Source organism: Monopterus albus, unplaced genomic scaffold (assembly GCF_001952655.1).
Source record: "Monopterus albus unplaced genomic scaffold, M_albus_1.0 scaffold67.1, whole genome shotgun sequence".
Classification (NCBI taxonomy): Eukaryota; Metazoa; Chordata; class Actinopteri; order Synbranchiformes; family Synbranchidae; genus Monopterus; species Monopterus albus.
Genome location: NW_018127947.1, coordinates 1,265,591 through 1,284,983, shown reverse-complemented (window position 1 = coordinate 1,284,983; position 19,393 = coordinate 1,265,591). Strand labels below are relative to the sequence as shown.

The 19,393-nt window shown below is 41.6% G+C and overlaps 1 protein-coding gene across 10 annotated transcripts in view; it reads right to left on the bottom strand.

The window, feature by feature from the left end:
- srcin1b (SRC kinase signaling inhibitor 1b) overlaps window positions 1–19,393 on the bottom strand; it is a 63,877-nt gene that overhangs the window by 18,957 nt on the left and 25,527 nt on the right. For 8 of the 10 annotated variants that reach the window (XM_020604628.1, XM_020604630.1, XM_020604625.1 and 5 more), the window contains 4 exons: window positions 12,791–12,817; window positions 2,672–2,873; window positions 1,129–1,258; window positions 397–568 (listed from right to left, as the gene is read on the bottom strand). In XM_020604628.1, the coding sequence (XP_020460284.1) occupies window positions 397–568; window positions 1,129–1,258; window positions 2,672–2,873; window positions 12,791–12,817 (531 nt within the window). Of the gene's footprint in view, window positions 1–396; window positions 569–1,128; window positions 1,259–2,671; window positions 2,874–12,790; window positions 12,818–17,672; window positions 18,037–19,393 lie in introns of those variants that run through there. The other 2 variants (XM_020604633.1, XM_020604627.1) reach the window with 2 other exon arrangements.

Below are 19,393 nucleotides of genomic sequence, written 5' to 3'. Positions count from 1 at the left end.
TCAAGGGGAATTACAAAATTTATTCTATGTGGGATGATTTAGTGATTTAGTTGGTTGCTATGTGCCACAGCCAGAAAGAAACAAGTGTTTGTCTTGCTCCCTAACCTGTGAGTCAGAAGCCTGATGCACAAAGAGTTAGCTGGTAGTGAAGAAGGTGACTGTGATTGAAGATTATTGGCATCACTTTACATTTTTGGCACCATAGCCATGCAAAGCTAATGTGGATGAACAGTCATGAATACTGTATTATGTCTCAGTCATTCTCTTCTGACTGAACTTTTCTACATCACTGAAATTTCTTTGAATTCAGAAAACTGAGAAAAATCACTGGTGCAGAAAAACATATATAACACTCAGACAAAGAATCAAATGACAGCACCAGGGACACACACTTACCTGTAAGTCTCCGTTGGCCAGGTGTGGGTTGTGATGTCCAGGGTAGGTGCCATAAATGGGCTCTTTGCAGTAAATCTTAATTACGCAGCGGTCCTGCACATCCCGTGGGTCCTCGAGCTCATAGAAGACGTTACGAGTCTCATCTTTGATCAGCAGAGCTGTACTGGGAGACCTGAACATCAACAGTGATGAAAGCAACAAAAACAAGGGCCCAAAACCCTAATGAATAGTCCATGCACAGACAATTTCAGCACCTATTACCCACTAATAATCAACAATGTACATTCATTTACAGAACAAGAGGAGAACTGGGAGGTCTCTAACTGCAGGAGGCAGCGTAGTGAGAGAATCGAGTGGACACACTCTGATACTGAACTCATCAAAAATGTAATATTCAGGAGTGGAGACCGTGCGGTTTAAAACGTGAACCAAGCAATTTTAGAGCCGCTTTTACATAATCTATAATTAATGCTTTGATGAAAATGCCCACTGATTTTTTTGACCCATTTACAGAATGATGGAAAAATGAGATTTAGTTCAGTCAATTTGTGGCCTCAAAGTGGCAATTTCACACTTCCCTTGTTTACAGTGGTATGCGTCACTTACACTCCTCAGCTTGTGATTGATTGATAAAACTTGTGGTAAATGAAGTGTAAATGTAGCGTTGCAGAAGTTAATTAAGATCGCTAACCACCTAAACAGTGAAATCAGTTTCAGGTAATGCAGGCGTACCTGAGCATGGCCATAGTGAGCCTCTGGGGAAACATGTGCACAATGAGGGCCCTCAGAGTGTCCAGGCTGGTCAGCTCATGAGTCAGGTGCACCCTGCGAGTCTCCTCCCCAAGCTGGAGGAACAAGATCCCTGTATTTATGGATGGGGAGGAGCAATGAGGGAGATGCATGATTGTTGAAGAGGGTAATGAAATTTGGAGTCGGTAATGAAGAGAGTGGAGGGACAGTTTTTATCTTAAAATATTTGTATTTCGTGCCGCTCGGTGTGCAGAGAATGAACTGAATGCCAGTTCTGAACACACACTCTTCACATATTCAAACACATGCATTCAAGCCCTCTCTCTACACCAGTCAATTTGTGGTATAACTAAGTGACTGTACATACAATTTACTGACTCTAAAAAGCTCATTTAGTGTAAAGTTGAACTTGATTGTATTTTGAGCCTCATGTGTGGCCTGGATGCCCTATTGCCTGGGTTGCATGCATGTAGACTGATACAGGTTGTAATGCATTATCATGTAAAAACAAGAGTCCTGATCAGATTGTAAATATTGCTTGTAAAATTTGCTAACCAGTAATATTCCTAAAGAAATGTGTCCATATTATGCATCACACCTGAACAAACTATTACAAAAATTACAGCATTTGCATTTTGTCCCACTTTTACCAACGCCTGCAAATCACCCTCCTCCTTATATGCTTAGTATGCAAGGATGATTTTGTTCCCTGCCAAAACCATTAATCAGTGATGACAGGCAGTTTGGAAGGATCATCTGGAAGCAGTAGACAACTCTGTTCATGTCCAGAAATCCTACAGACAGTCAACTGACAGAGGGCCGGGCCATGTTTACTAGATTAACTCTTGATGCCTTCAGTTAACTCAAACAACAAGAGAGATACACTACACAGTCACAAGTAATGTGTCTTGTTTACTACATCTTGTGAAAAACAAGATTAATGGTTCAGATGTGTGGACAGGTCTGCTGTGTGACTGGTTCTCGACTTGTTAATCAAAGTGATGCTGGCAGTAGATTGGGCTTTACTGCAGTTACCAAGGCTGGCAGGAGACTGTGTAGAAGACGAGGGCCACAACTCAAACCACCAAATGTTACTGATCGAATCATTGGCCTTTAGTTTCACAGCATCATTTTACACACAGACAGGACACAGGATGACTGGGTAAAATTTACAAGCCTGGCCTTACTGTTAGCCAGAATGACTTTACTAGAAACCTAAAAGTGACATAAATCGACATGAGTGACAGAAAAGGAAGACAGATCAACACAATTCAGGGCACAGTGCCAAACATGGGCACCGCTGCTGTTGCCTGATGTGACAGCAAAGACAGTAAAGTGCAACTCTTAGAGGTCACAGATGGATCATGGGATGGATGCAGACTCCAGAGTGTCAGTATCCTTTTTTATGCTTGATTTTTTTTGTAACTTCTTAAAATTATCAATCAAATCAAACCAAATACTATACAGATTATGAAGTTTCACTATAGCCCAGAGTGTTGATTTTTCCTAAAGTCATTGCTCTGACCTGGCGCCCGCAGCTTGGCCTGGCTGGAGGAGCGTGCCAGTGGCAGGCTCTGGCGAAGCCGGTTCATCCGGTTAAAGCCAATGGGGATATCCGGCTCTGACATGGTTTCCAGATTTTCAGCTGACGCAAAGGAAACCCTGTTGGCCTGGTCAGCAAGCGCCGGCTGTGTTGGGCTGAGTCGTGTCACACGTGGCGTGCGAGTCTGTGAGACACAAGATAGGAAGTTAGAAGAGGAGAAAAGAAACAGTGGGAGTGCACAGATCAAGAAAGAAGAAAAGACAATGGACAGACATCTGCTATTTCTGCTGCGATGCCAATACAGTGATCAATGAACATGTAGGGCACACAACAGCAAACTAAATGTCCTCAGGAAATCAATGCAAAGAAACAAAAGAGTGATTGAAAAAAAAGCTTTTAGCACACAGGCACAGACAAAGGAAACAGTTCCACTCAGACAAAGCAGCCTTTATGTGCTCCTCTACCAACAAAGCAGAAGCTGGTAAAATTAGAGCGACACAGTCAACCAGGTTAAACAAAGTGCCTCCACCCAGCATCGGAGCCACAATAAGCCCTTAACACCCTCAGACTGGTCCACCCGTATTAATAATGTGGACAAAAATCACATTAATGAACAATGCTTCAATTAAACTTTCTAAAGGGTAGAGTGTGCAGAACTGATGATAAACTGAGCAGGCAGCAGGCTTCGCCGAGTGAAATGTGCCTGAAGAAAGATATAATAAATGGATGCAGACACCAGAGAGTGCAGCAGCCTGGACAGGCGACAATAAGCTGGCTTCAACTGTTCTGTAAAGAACTGAGCCAACACAAGCATTGTAATGCTAATGACCACAGTAAAGGCAAATCTCTATCTTGACAGCTTCTACTGTATCTGTTACGCAGATTACCAGTAATATTTCACCTGTCCCATCTGAACCACTGGAAAGCCCAGATTGTGGAGGACCTCTCATTAGAGCACAAGCAGGAGCTGCTGTAGCAGGTTGGTGTTTAATGAATCCTTACTGACAGGCATTTTCCAGCCCAAAGAATACAGTAATGAGCTCCCACACTGCTGTGTGAAGCCAACTCCAACTGAGCGATGCATCTTTGCTCGTTCCTCACAAGAGCTCTGTCGCTTGTGTTTGATTTGAGGCTGCAACAAGCCAAGAGCATGTAAGCATGGTACTCAGCCATGCACGTGTACACAAGCATGTAGTGAACACCACCACTCATGTCAAAAGACAGACCTCAAGAATAAAACACACACAATCCGCTGCACCAAATTATCTCCCGGGGCTTTGCTCCTTCTACTTTAATAGCGTTTTGAGAGTACATAAAACTGTTGAAACCACACATCTCTTAACACAGAGAACAGCCTGACAGATTACTGTATGTGTGCTGTGTCTCATGTGTTTGAAGATTTATGGTCTTGGAGCGAGAGTGTCAGCCAGACGCCATGCACCTTCTGCCTTCAACCAGACAAGAATCGAGCTACTGAAGAGAAAAGAACACAGCAACCAGGATTTATAAAGTTTAAGTTTAGTGAACTGTGAAGCAAAGGGTTAGAAGAGCAGATAGGAAGAAAAAGAGCAGACCAGAACGTATAGCACAGGAGCAATGAAATATGAAGAAGGAGAATAAACAGAGCAGAGAGTAGAAGAGATGAAGAAATACATTCCCGTTTTCTCATCTCCATCTGCTGCAGAGGACTGTCTCCTTAGGTTGAAATAAAGAAGAGCAGCCTGGTTGCTGTTGGATTTCCACAGTAATGGTCAAAAAAACATATGACAGGGTCTCTCAGTGGGACTTCCTCCCTCTCATGCTGCTGCACTACAGATAAGTCATGACAGGAAACAGAAAATACAAACATCACCAGAATCACTTCTACGACGATTCTATCCATAGTGTAACAGTGTGTGAAGCACAGAGATGCGGCAACATGTCAAGATTCAATAGATCGCGATACAAAAAAACATCACAATATGTATAGTTTTTGTCTAGCAATATATATCGTGTGGTCTCTAACTTCATATTTTTTGTAAATAAGATAGCCTAACAGTACATAGTCCATACATCTAACTGTTCTTTACATAATCAAACCGCACTAGAAAAGGGGGGGGGGGGGGAACCATATAATATCATGTATCGAACCGCATCAAGAAAACGCCACATCATCCCAACCTGGTGTCAAGTTTTGTCCCATCAAGAGAAACTAAAATTTTGTGTTAATAATTGTAGATGTTTATAAAAAACAGCCTACATTCATATTTGGAAGTAAATGAATGCAAGGGCATTTTTATGTGCTTAAAAAAAAATAACATTCATTATCAAAACATATGCAAGTTAAATTCTAACAGATCAATCAACTAATCATCTCTACACTGCATTTGAACTCAGATGCTACTTGCAACCAATAACATGTAAGAGCAAGCTCACACCTAAGTCCAGCATAACAAAATGCTGCTCTGTTAACTGTGGTGCATTTTGGCTGTGTTTGACTTCTCTCTCCAGGCCATCACACCATATAACAGACAGCACAAAGGTCTCTGAAGCTGAACCAGCTCAACACTGAACACATAAAACATCATTCTCCGCTGACATCTGAAGCACTCAGACAATACAGTCAGGAAAATGGCTGTTTATATTTTCTTGCATGGAGGTTTCTATGAATTTCATTGGGGCAGAATAGTCATGCAAAAATCTGTTACGACTTTCTACATCTTGAAATTGAATTGTAATAACTGAAGGACGATGCAATGAGGCGCATGATTTCTCCTTGAAAGTGATCCATTCAAGAATAGAACAGTTGTGTCCTATAATAAGGTTTTATGTAGACTATGTTCTTAAGTCCATTTGCCACCATCATATATTATACTGCTAAAGGTTTATTTCACAGGAGACCCCGCCCAGTTTTGTTAGGAGCACCTACAGTGTGATTTCATGGATTTTTTTTTTCACCCAATGAGCAGCCTCCCAACAGACATCAAACCCAGATGGTGCTGTAATTGCAATATCATTATTTCATGATGACTTCAAAGTAAAACTTCAGGGTCTAAATGGTCCTGAAATAAGATTTTCATTTCATCACCACAGACTACAATTACAAGATTCAATTAGAGAGATAACGTTTTGTTTTGTGCAATTTGATAACTGAAATAATTATAGCGGTTAGCCTATCATCATGAGGAGTCATTTATCTCTTTTCTACAACAATTACCATACAGCTGGCTGCATAGCAGCCCCTTCCTTCCACAGACTGTGAAACCCTGCCTGGCAGAGCTGCTGCTGCACTGATCACAACAACAAGCCTGAGCCACAACGCTGCCCAGTGGATGTCGATGCATCAGGTAAGCTTTGCAGTCACGGAGAATGTTGTACAGCTACTAACATAACTAGGCAAGTCTGAGATGAGGAGTGGGTGCAACAGACGTATAGTGAGAAATGACACATGGTTGTAGTCCATTAATTAAAAAACATCAGAAACCAGTTTAACAATAACACCTTACTTTAAGTACCTCAGTTAGGATTATTAGCAGTACACAAAATAAACATAATACATACAATATAGTTGTTAGTAGATAAGAACAAGTGTTTACATCCAGTATTTATTAACAATTAGAACATTTTATATTACAGCTGTGTTTTACTGTATAGTCATTATCTGTATATACAGCAGCTTCCACTCAAGTCTGAGCGTCCACAGGAGTTAGATGTTAAATACATCATCATTTGTGTGCTCAAAACTACATCATAGTGTGTTAGAAATCATTTATTAAATGGTATATACTGCTTATAAAAGCTAAATAAATGACTTGAAGTTAACTTAAAATTACCCAGTTCACTGCTTAAGAAACTCTTCAAGCAAACACGCCAAACATTCACTGTTTTATATCATTTTATACTGGATATCGATGGGTTTACATTGTTGGCCAAACAAAACTATAGCACTTCTTCACACCTGAGATACTATTTATAGTCCTGGGTCCTTCTTTCAGCTTGGTACTTAACATTGTGATTTCCAAGAAAGTGCTTAAAAACGTGATTTGAATGAGGACATTTCATTGGTCCACTACAAAAAAAAAAAAAAAACAATACCTGGGTTTGAGCTTTCAGACACTACAGCTATAAAAAAAAAAGTTAAATACAGCTAAACCTCATAAGCTCTGTCTGTGGCAAAACGGTGACCACTTTTATACTTTTCTAAAAGACAAAATATTTGAAGGGGGAAATGGTTGATTTTGCAGATATTATTGTTAAATTTACATTCAGGTCAGGTCTGTGGAAGCCAAAACAATGAGGGTGTTTAGCCAGTGCCAACAAAATACAAGGTTTAAATGAGAGAGAAAAAAATACAATTAAAAAATGAAAACACGCTGCAGTAGTCCTGACCACAAGCAATGCCACATGCTGCTACAAAACAAAAAACACTGAGCCCAGAGAGCAGCAGCAGGAGATGTCTGTGAAAAGATCCTGCAGATTTACAGTAAATATGATTCTCCATTGTATACAGATGACTCTTACCTCCTCTTCCAGCATCTCATTTAAAAGCAAGAAAAGAGCTTCCTCATTTACTCTTCATTAGCTCCTCTACTTGACACTATGACATAAGGAGTCATTAGAGGCTTATATGTATATTGATTCACAGCTCGTTCTACCATTTTAAACCTCCTCCATCAGCTCTGTAGTCCCTGATTTGTCCTTTTCTGAAGCAGACCCAGTTTTCCCACCAGCTCATATGCAGGGTCTTGACTGACAAAGCAGCTGTGCACAGCTGTACCACGCATAGCCCCCTGCAGCTGTCACACCTCCAAACTCAGAGATTTCATGGGCATTATCAGTGTATACCGTGGCATTCCTCCCCAGTGAGAGAGCATCTGAAGCCTTATGGCCTACCAACATATTTCACTTCTAAAATTCTGTGTCACAGTATCTAAACTGGCTTTTACAATGCAGGCACTACTGAGCAAGGTGAGCTGTCAGACAAGCATCTCACCTGAGGGGGGAGAGGCAGATCCACACCGGAAGCTAGGGGTTAAATGCCTTGCTCAAGGGTGGACAGAACCTCTTGTTCACTTACCTGCCCAGATTTTCCCTGCTGAATTGACTGAAGTGTATTTATCAGACATTTTATACACTTTGTGCAGTGACTGGAGTCTGGCTATGACCTTGACGCCATCGCACTAGGTGTGAGATGACCCGGGTTTTAATGCATTTGTGAAATACACATTAAAAACCCTTGTGAACCAGTCAGCCATGTAAAAGCAACACTCACTCCTGTTTCATCTCTGCATGGTTTCAGATATTCACCCTACAATGAAAGACAATTGTCTTTCACATAAAATCCAGGGAGAACTTTTCTTCCTGTTATTGCTTTCCACCAAGCTCAGCCTTATTAAATGTGTAGGCTGCTAAGCAAACCTTGCAGCCTTGGCAGATGGCAGTGAACTGTCAATAAGTGATTCTGGCCACATGCCTCAGCACTATGCCAGTTGGGGAACACTGCAGCAGTTGGCCTCCTAAGCCTTTTAGTGGTAGAAAACGCTCCCGCTCTTCTGAGTCAGATTGAGGAATAGAGATTTCCACCGAGCATCATATCAACAGCCAAACAGCACAAGGACAACAAAAGCAGCTGCCTGAATGGGTTAGCATTCAGCTAGCTCACTGGGACAAATATGGTGGGGGAAGTCTGGGGATGCCTCTCTGTAAGAAAATGCTCTGATCACATGTCGTCAATGAAAATGCTGACTTCCTTACAAAGCTCCCAGGATCCCCAAGGTGATGCAAAACCTTAAAAAAAAACCTTCTAAAGATGCTTTTTCAAGGATGTTTGCAGATGACTCTTCATTATATCTCCCTGTTTAAGAGTGCAGTGAAAAGAAGAACTCAAATTGTAAAATATTTAGTTTTTACAGTGCAATTTATATTGTTAGTGTGGGAGGGGGGTGCTGCCAGGGGTGTTCTATCAAGCCCTCCAATGTAAACATCACAGTGCAAGTTATTTACATGCTAATAATAAAGATTGTTTGATAGTGACAAGCTGGATGTTGAAAATGAGACTGTGGCTCATAACTAGGTTCCCGTTTATGTTGTAGCATTAATATAAATAACAAAATTAAATCAACAATTTTAGAAAACATCCAGAATTTTAATCACTTTCATTTTATGTAAGACATTAGTGTCATACAAATTTTCTCAGCATTCCCGTACACTGGCCTGATTTGGTATCCCAGACACCCAGACCCCCCCCCCACTCCCCGAAAATATGTTCCTGTGTGTATAGCTAACATACATGACCAGAAAAAAAATGAAAAAACATCTTATTGAACTGATGCCTCTGTCATTGCTTGGTTCTCAAGCAAATTAGGCACAGTAAACATTATGATACCAATAATCAGCATGACTGCATGATCATGACATTGTAATACAGTATAGAACTACATATATTATAGAAGGACACAAGGATGTCATTCCTTTTTGAGTAATCGTTTCCTCAGCTTTGTCCCCATGGTCATTTTAACAAGCAAAGATAAATCCCACCTGCAGTAGGCTCCATTATAATTGCCTCAGAAATGTATGTAGCTGCTCAATCATTGTAATACTGAGGACACATCACTAGGATCTCCACAGTGTGGTACAAACTCAGCACTGAGGCAATAGGTTGTGAATACTTGGGCCACTGCAGACAAAAAGACAAAAGCACAGGAGACGTAAAATGGAGCATTAATATTTGTGTAAGTGAAGCTGGGAGTGATGAAAAGGAGAGAATTAAGCATCACTCTGTGCCACTGTGTTTGTGACAGTGTTAGTAACAGCAGCTGACTGGTGTTTGAATCCAGGTTCGCTACAGACAAGCCAACAATTCCCTCGGTCTGTATTATTTGAAGACTGGGGGGGGTGACACGTGAGAGGGAGTGCTAAAATGTGTGGCTAATATATGCACACTTTCCCCAGGTCTCCATGACCGCTGCAAGTCTATGTGCCCAAGGAAATGTGTGTGCTTGCATCTAATGCTGGTGTGTGCTAACCTATGGATGTGTTTTGCGGTGGGAGTATCACACAGGTTTGTGTGCACATTTAGTGAGCTGGCAAACCAATGAAACATCAAAGGGAACCAATGGGGACTATTTAACACGTGCGCGCTGTCACACACACGAGCACAGCAGTGCACTGCTGCAGGGTTTCTATTGCATCAGAAGAGGCGGCGAGACTCTCCGACTCCCTGAGAGGAAGGAGAGCGATAACAATCCTGTATGAGCTGCAGACCAGAAACAAATAGGAGAGAGTGGAAAAAAGCCAGCATGTGTTTTTGTCACCAGCTAAACTGACGAGGGAAATGTAATGAGCGAGCTGCAGCTGTTACAGTACATGACAAGAAGAAAAAACACCGATTAAAACAGAACGATTATGTATATGACAAAATAGCACAGGCCATTTTTCATCCAGAATTTAGTCATATCATAATGCACATTATAATTTAATAACAATACTGCTGGAGTCCCTACTAATATACCATATATCACTTGTTACATCATCTCAAAAAATACCAAAACCGGCAACGCATTAGTCCGTCTCTCAATAGATCAACCTCCCACCCAGTCTGTGGCTGTCAGCCGTGGGCGCAGCCCCTACTGAAGACCAACATTTTGAATAATGGCTAAAAAGGCTGTCAATTTCAAATCACAAATCACATTTGAAGACATTGTCTAAGTAACATTACTGTCAAGGGCAGAGGAAATATATTGGACCTCTGTAAATTATATTGCATTTTGATAGATTTTAATGTCTTTGTTGAGGGAAGTGCTTTTAAGACTTTTGAGAAGAGCAGATAGCCTGTTTCAATAGTTTTTGGATAGCTATGGAGCTCTATGGCACAGTGGGCCCTTTTACATCCCATTCAGTTCTAAAGCAGCAGTGTTTCTATTGTTCAGATTTCTCAGAAAATCCTTCAGCAGTTTATATCACATGTGTCTGCAATAGGCATACAAGGAGCCTTCCAGAATATCAAATACTTTCATGGTTAAGAAGTTCTCAGTTGTAGTAAGTGCTTACATTAGCATATGCACAACAGTACAGTCTCCCACAGGCTACATCGCCGTACGGGTCTAAAGGGTCAGTTTAATGGGCGTAATGTATTCATGTCTCAGCTAATAAGGCATCATAGCCTTTCGCTGTTCTTTATGGTGAAATTAAATTGTCAGTCTCATAGGGACACAACAGCACTTGAATTTAGGTCAAAAACGCATGTTCTGTCTGCTCAACTGGACCAGTTAATGTTTACTTTGCTGCATTTTATCATTTCACTGGCTTTGGGAGGAATAACCGGCTCACCAAATTACCAAAGAAGGTATTTCCTCATTTCTTGTGGTTTCTTGCCCTGCAGATAAATTTTGTTTTTTTTTCTTTGACATTTCTTCCTCCACCTCAGTACAATGGCAGTGAATGGCATTTCATGAGGGATGATCACAGCATTAAACAAAATGACATTTAAAAAGCTTTTCCACAAACAGCGACCCAATAATGTCCCTGTCATGCTCAATATTTTTATACCACACAGAACTGCAAAATTAAGTAATTGATAGGATTGGCATTTTCCAGCAGTTTTGGTGAGAACAATTAGGTGACAGTGGTCTAACATGGCCATGTACCTGGCCCAAACAAGGCTGGTGCCCAGGACTGCTTGCCACAGATACACACCACTAACAGAGAGACAGCATGAAGCTGGCAGCAACTGATGACCAGTTTTCAGATCAACTTGTGCATTTCATGTTTCATATTATTTACATCCCAGCCTGGCCAGTGCTTGGTATGATTTCTGGCTCCAAGTGAAAATGAAGTTCGATTTGGATGGCATTCAATGTGGGCACATTTTCAGAGGCATCCAAAAGGTTCAAAGACCATGTGTTTGCAACAGTGTAGGCTTAAACTTGGCTCCTGATTTTTCCTTCATGAGAACTAATCCCATCTCCCATATTTTCTGTCACTAGGTAAAGTGTGTATTACAGTATAGATTACATTAATATTCCCTTTAAAAATAACTGGGCATGAATAATCTTTCCCTGCTGACACACACAGCACTTTCACAGCTGCCTCTGCTCAGAAGCTCTGCTCAGCTAATCTAATAACCCAGGTGTAACTGCCTGGGGGCTGAAAGCAGTCAAACCTGCAACTGAGGCACATTAAGTGCAACTTCACATCTACAATGTGCTGGACCTGGACCAATGCTGCACAGCAAACACATGGCATTTGGGGGCACAAATCAATTTTGATGCAAGATGAAAAGTAAACGGATCGCTTCAGTTATCCAAATTCATCTTGAGGTGAACACGAATGTGTGTAATAATTGTCACGGCAATAGCTTGGAGACATTTCACTAAAGAGGTCAACCTCAAGGTGGTGCTAAAGGATATGTCAGAATCAGAGTTATTCTCTGCTAGCACAGCTAACAACCTGGCAAGACTGATTTGCCATCATTCATCAGCCTAACCTCATGTTCACGTTTCAGTCTGGGAAGAGTTCCATCAACCTCATCTGTGCTTGCTGTCATTGGTCTGTTATTGTTCTGGTTCTAGCACAGGAAAAAACACTTCCTTTCTCTCTCACCTATGAAGTTGCAGGCATAATACAAGCCATATTTAAATTACTCAAAGACTATGGTGGGCTCTGTACGGAGCCGTCCTTTATAAACAAGAGGGTTTTGGAAGTAGGAACAGAATTCTCATCTATAACCACCTGAACAAGACCACATATTAAACCTCTTGTGTTCAAAAATTTAAATAACTATACCCCGAGTACCTACAATCATTAGAAAGTGGTGGTACTTAAATCTTAAATACCCAATTCAAAAACAGCACTGATGACACTCATGAAGGGGTTTTCCTGCACCAGCCAATCTCTGCTGCTACAGTTGTCAAAAATTCTCTTTAGTACCAAAGAAATGCCAGAGCAAGCAGTATAATACGAAGCTAAACACACAAATGTGTGTGCAACTAACAGTGTGCAACATGCAACTAACAGTAAATGCAGTGGTGAATGGCATGCAAAGACACAATGGGAAGTTATCCTATTAAAGACAAATCCACACAGAGGAGCAGATTTACACTGAAACACAATATTGGCACTGACCTTGAAACTCCAGTAGTTTGGTTGTTGCTGGGGGGAAGAAAAACAAAGAGCAAAGGAGACAGAGAAGAGACAGAGGGAGACAAAGGGGAAAAGGACAAGGTGAGACATGTTCTCATGTGTATGGCTGCAGAACACCACACTACAAATGGTCAGCTGGACAGAACCACAACAACTATCACTCAGTTCCCACGTAGACATGTACAGTAAGTGGTACTGTTACAATAAGTGTCACCACAGTCTTCACCACTTAGCTTTAAATGACCACAAACTGTAGTAAAACTTAAACAAACAGTTTGTACATTAGGCTTGGTGAGGAAATGATGTGCTAATTATTGTGATGATAGCCAGATTAACTTGTGCTGTCCTTCGCTTCGCTACTTTCATAATAGGACTTTAATTGTCTGTAATTGCCTCTCAGCAATTAATCAAAAGTTTACAGTAACTTCAGACACACGCTAAGGATGTAGGCCCAGCAGCTCCTACATTCAGCCCCACACCTCCCTGGATGCAGAGTTGCCTGGCATGGACCCAGAAGCAGGATTAAAGCAACGCACAGACACCGGATTAAGAAGCTGCCATTTTCACTTCATCTAGAAAGAAGCAATGTTTTAGGTCAACCTGCTTTTGATTCTTCAAGATACAAAGCTGCACAGCTCATCTGTGACATTCAGCTGAAGTCCCTATGTTCATCTGCTAATATACTTTCTACATGTCATCTTAACTATGTGGAGACCCCCCCACTTCACATACTGGCGCACATTAGTTCTGAGGCTGTTCTTCATGGTTTGGTTGGCTGAGTGATTCTTAACATCATCCTTTTCCTTCACACCACCAATCAAAGCTTTGCAGAATTGCTGACATCTGTCATCTTTCTGCTCTAATTCTTCTTTTTATTTGTCAAAAAGTCCTATAAAAAACAAAACCAACAATGTATTCAGTTTGTTTACTTGTTCCACCTCAACACAGGAGTTTCTATAAACTAATCTCAAATATCAAGTTTCTCTCTCTAAAAAAGACTACCAATTTTCTAAAACAGCTGGTCACTGCAGTTTTTAATCAAACATTACACCAACAGGGAGAAATAGTGCATTTGCTGAGGGTCATTTTCAGTGGCAGATTTATACTGTAATAAAATGCAATAAAGCATTATAAACTACAATGAGGAGCAGGAGTAGCATTGCTTAATAAGACCGATGTCCACCTCCTCTTTTTAGAGGGAGTGCAAATGCATACAAAATGGGACCACTGCTAGATCCATCTGTGTAACTTGAGTTTCAACTTGAATTATGAATTGAATTAAATTATATTTGTGCTCATCTCAAAGCTTCATGAATTTTGTTCAGAAGCAAGAAGAAAAGAGTAAAAAGACTGGAGGTACATAATAGAAATTGGAGTTCCTGGAAAGTTCTGAGATCAGTCAGAGGCTGAGCTGAACACACACATGGCCCATTGATAGGTAGCTCACAGCTAATACTCAGAGACAGTCTCACTCAGCGTGCCTGCGGTAGCTGGCTAAGTGACAGAAGAAAGCTTACGATCGATCAGTGAAGGGAATCCTTAACGCTACAGATATTTCAGTGTACTTCAAGATTTGAGACAACAGTTCAATGAAGTCCCTATCCCATTTCAACAGTGCAATACCTCCATGCACACAGCTAGAGACATACTGGAATTTTCCCAATTCGATGTGGGAGATCACGGCTGGCCTGCACAAACCTTTGACCTCAGCTCCATCCACCACCTGTGGGATGAACTGGACTGTGAGTCAGACATTATCATCAGCATCAGTGTCGGACCTTGCTTGTGTCCGACTGGGGGAAAATCTTGCAGATTAATGCCCATGGTATCATCCACATACTTTTGACTATTTAAACTATGCTGCACTTTCCTGCTCAAGATTCTTTCAGTTCCTCCTCAATGAGAGGTATGTTGGGTAAAGCCCAGTCAAGCAACACTACTCCTCAAGCAATTTCCACTCATTCTCTTGGGCTGATGAGTGCAGTGAATCAGAAAACAGATCTCTGCATTCTTTAATTCAGACTCTTTTCAAAGTCCTGACACCAATAACAAAAAAAAGTATATAAAAATGGATGGCTGGGCTCCAGAGACCTTTTATCCTGTACAGTAACACTATCAGATTTTAGTTTCCTCTGTCAAGGATAATGACTTGGTCTTAGTCAATTTAGTTCGTTAGATAATTGTTAGAACTACTCAAAAACCTGTCAACACTAATTATCACTGCAAAATACCTGAAATAAAATAAAAATGTGTCCATTGACTTTCTTCACTACGTTTGTTGCAGATCCAGATGCGTTTAAAAAACATTTTCTATCATCTATCTGTAGTCTGGCTGCATGACAGATGTCTCAAATATTTAATTCCACACTGGTCTATAACAGAGGGTAATGGGATGATGTACAGTATAAACCCGGTCACTGCCAATGTGACCTATAGTCTAATATGGCACTGGTTAATGGAACAAATAATGAAACACCATCACTGGCTTTATCTGTGCTGCAGCATAAAAGTGAGAAGACTCATTCTGTCATGTTAAATTTTCTATGACTCTTTAAAGCCTTTTTAAATCTAAAAAAAGTGAAATTCAAGACCTTTTCATGGTCAGTCATAATGGTCGATGAAGAACTAGCTAACAAAGCCACAGACTGGCTCAAACCACCACTGACAGACTTAGACCATCACAAGGAAACAAGCAATTTGACTGTGGGGCCCATACAGGAGGGTGGGGGGCCTTTTATTTGTCTGCCCAGGAGCCTGTTGTCTCAATCCATCTATGCCTGGGAGGGTGATGAGTGAATGAACCACATTTACAGGGAATAATTCAACTTTGAATCTGTCTATGGAAAGCCTCAGCTAAACGTCAAGAGATCTGCAAAACCTCAATCTCAAAGTGTAAGAACAATATTCTAACGGTTCCCAGTGTAATCACCTACTGCACTTCTGAACAGTGAGGACTGTGCTCAGCATTTGCAAACTATTCCCTCTCAGCACCTCGTTGGCTACCATGTCTGAAACACAGGAGTTGACAAATACCTGTCACAACAAACCATTTGTGCTATTTTAGCAAAAGTGAGAGTGCACAGCAACTGCATTCGTTCTCATAATGACTTGCACTTTTAATGTGGCCTCAAAATTCAAGCACAGGTGTGTTGTCCTTTCATATGTTCCATCACATATGCTGAAAAACCAAAAGCCCTTAATAACTGAACTAAGATGAAAGAAGAACCTCATTATTTGAGTTTAAGCAGCTGTTTCTCTGCTCACTCCTGAAAACTCAGTTTCAACTTTTGAATTTCATCTGACTATTTTCAGTATGTAGTGGAAGCAGATTAGAAGAGAGAGAGCTTTACAGGCCTGTGACTCAGATTTCAGAGCTCTGTGTAGCTTCTAGACCTGTATCCAAAGCAGCAAAACCACACCTGATGTGATGCCACCCAGCCTCAGTCAGCTTCAGCTGCAACCAAACAAAACAATCAAGGTTTTCTTTTCTGCACATCCCAAATTATATTTTATTATTTTAAGGCTCATTTGCCCTTCTGTCTGTGACTTGCATGCTGTTGCATCTTTATTCAGTTAAAGTGGATCAAAACAACCAGTCACATCCTGCTTCCTGATACATTCTTAATTATTCTGATGTACAAGTTTTGACATTTGACTGAATGCTTCGTCGTAGCAAACTGATCGTTTCTCTTCCTGCAGTCAAAGGTGTGCAATCAGTACATGCCCTACATATATTTATTTCTCATTAGCTGACTTCCTGCCTTCTCCCTTCAAAGGAATAATAATGCTGTCAAGGATAATTTCTCAAGACAGAGCTAACACCCTCTATAACCCCCAGCTGGCTTCATGTTTTCAACTTTGAATTGCTTCCTTGTGCTGGCTTCATAAATTAAAGGGTGACAACTGAAAACCGGGTGTTAATATTATCACCCTTCTCACAGGTTTTGTCAGAACTATTGCGACAGAAACAAATAGCTGATAATTGTGAAGTCAAGCACACACACTGCTAAAATCCTTAGCATACCCTACCATTCACACAGAGCTATGCACTGTGTAATCACCTTCTCACACAGTTTACTCACCTTAAATTGGAATGGCAAAATCTACCACTAAGTCACATTACAAATAATTTAATGCACCAACAAGCAGACATTTTTTGAAACATAAAACCTGTCTCATCTATCACAAACAGGCCCCCTATGCACAGTGACTCAGTGATTACTGCCTGCAATATTGCTCAATCACTTGAGCGCACATATGCACTAAGACAGACAGGGCTTAGAGACATGAGGGGAGACAGGAAAGAGAAACAGCAAGAGAAGGATAAGCAGAGAGACATACATGCCTGACCTGCATGCCAAGTAGCCATCTTTGTACCCACCCTCTTTTCCCCCTCTTCACTCACAGTCTGCCTTCTTCCTCTCCAGTCCAAACACACACAAACACATGTGCACTCGCGTATACACTAACAGAATAATACTGTTTGCACACATACTGTGTTTCTTCTCTCTCTCACAAGCTTCAAAACATGCATGCATGCCCTCACAGATGCACATGAATACAAATGACTGCAGCAGCACAGATACACCTGGCCAACACCTGCCTGCCTGGAGACAAATGCACCCTCCCCTAAAAACACACACTTACATTATAAAGAAAAGGGGGAGAAGATGAGTTGTGTGCTACTTAGCTGTACATCACCTGCACTACACACACATGCCTCCACATACATTAAGAAAATGCAGGCACATACACACTTTACATCACTCCATCAGCCTCCATGCAGCAACAGAAGCATCACACAGTCATGGCAGCACCACACAGAAACATCTCAGCTGAGGATGTAACCATTAGAGAGAGTTACCGTTGCTACTTAATGAGCACGTCGACCGCCTGGCGCATCCTCCTGCTCCACACTCCTCCTTCTTCCTCCTCCCCCCTCTCCATTTTTTCCCCCACTGCGGCTCTGTGTCTCTCCCGTGCCCCGAGGATCCACCAGAGTCCCCCCTCACTGGTACGTGTAGTAGCGCCTAAAAGGGAGTTAGCATCCCTTCCTTCCCCTCCTCCTCCTCCTCTCCTCTCTCTCTCCCCGTGTCTGTCACCCTCTTGCCCCTCGTCTCCAATATAAACGATAAAAAAACCCTCCCTCCTTTCTTCACTGTCTCTCCCTGTCACTGGTTCTCTCTCCCGCTGCTGTTGCCTCTCACTCAGTACAGTGTGTGCCTCTTTGCAAAGCCCAGGCATTGCCAACCATATGATATCACTCAGTTGCCTTATATGGGAAGCAGTGGGTTACCATGACGACAGCAGACTCCACCTGTTTCTCCATCTCTCCCTCTCTCTCTCTAGGCCACCTTTTTCATCAGGAGATGGATGGTGTGCTTTGGGTAAATAGACGCCGTACATGCATAGTGGGTGGAGAGGAAGAAGGGTTGGGCAGCTGAGATGAGAGAGCAGATGTGAGGGACCAAAGATGACTAAGGTTTGGAAGAAGAAAAGAAAGAGCAAACTTACTGATACAGTTTCACATTCTGGGAAACACGCTTATTACTCATTGTTAAGTATTGAGCTGGAGCCAGACTGTGGCTGCGGTTAGCCTAGCTTAGCAAAAAGATTGGAGGCAGGAGGAAATTGATGTGTGTTGACAGCTGTATTTTCTGTGTCTCTGCGCTGGCGATAGCTGTGGCCAGAGGCAGGGGTGTTTCTCCTGTCTCTTATATGATCATTCCTCACTTAACTCAGAAGTCGTTCTGGTCAACAGAGGATCAAGGACATTCCAAATCTCCTATATCTGAGGATCAAGGAGGGAGGAGGCTGCTGAAGGAGCCATGAGCAGGGATATGCGAGAGCATCCTTTCATTAACCAACACACCCCTTTATCAGAAATTAGTTGGTGACTGGACACTTCAGATGAAGGATGGGAGGAAAGGATGTCTCATTGTTAATGTTTCCTCGAGTCCTCTCTTCTTGCATGTTTACCTTGCTTTTTTTTCTGCCTCATATCTCACATGGGCAGGACTAAGACACAAGGAAAGGACAAGTGAGGGGAAATGACAGCCCTTATAGACTTGAGAAACACCCATCACTCTTTTGGGTTGTCTGTCCATCAGTTTGACTAGTTGGTGGTAGGCATACAACCACAGAGTAATAATTCTTGGTTCAAACTAAGAGTTAAAACTAAGACTAATGCTCACTAATTAACCAATACAGGAACAAAAATGTCCTCAGCTGAAAAATTAACCAATGCTTGTCATTAAATTGGTTCAACCTCCAACTAAAACCATGTTTACGTTCATGTGCAGGTAAACAAACAAAAGTCTGTGTTTATTAGTGAGGATTAGAATATTTACTTTGGACAGAGCCAGGCTAGCCATTATCCCAACACATGTTTATGCTACGCTAGGCTAAACACACGTTGACTCCAGCCCTGCACTGCACATACAGACGAGATCATCTCACACTGGAAAACAGAGCAAATATTTGCCCAGATGCTGAACTATTCCTTTAAGCTACACAGAAAAGCTGAGGCAGGCTGTTCTGACCATCTGTCACAGGTGTCACTTCATGAGATGACTGATGGCAGAA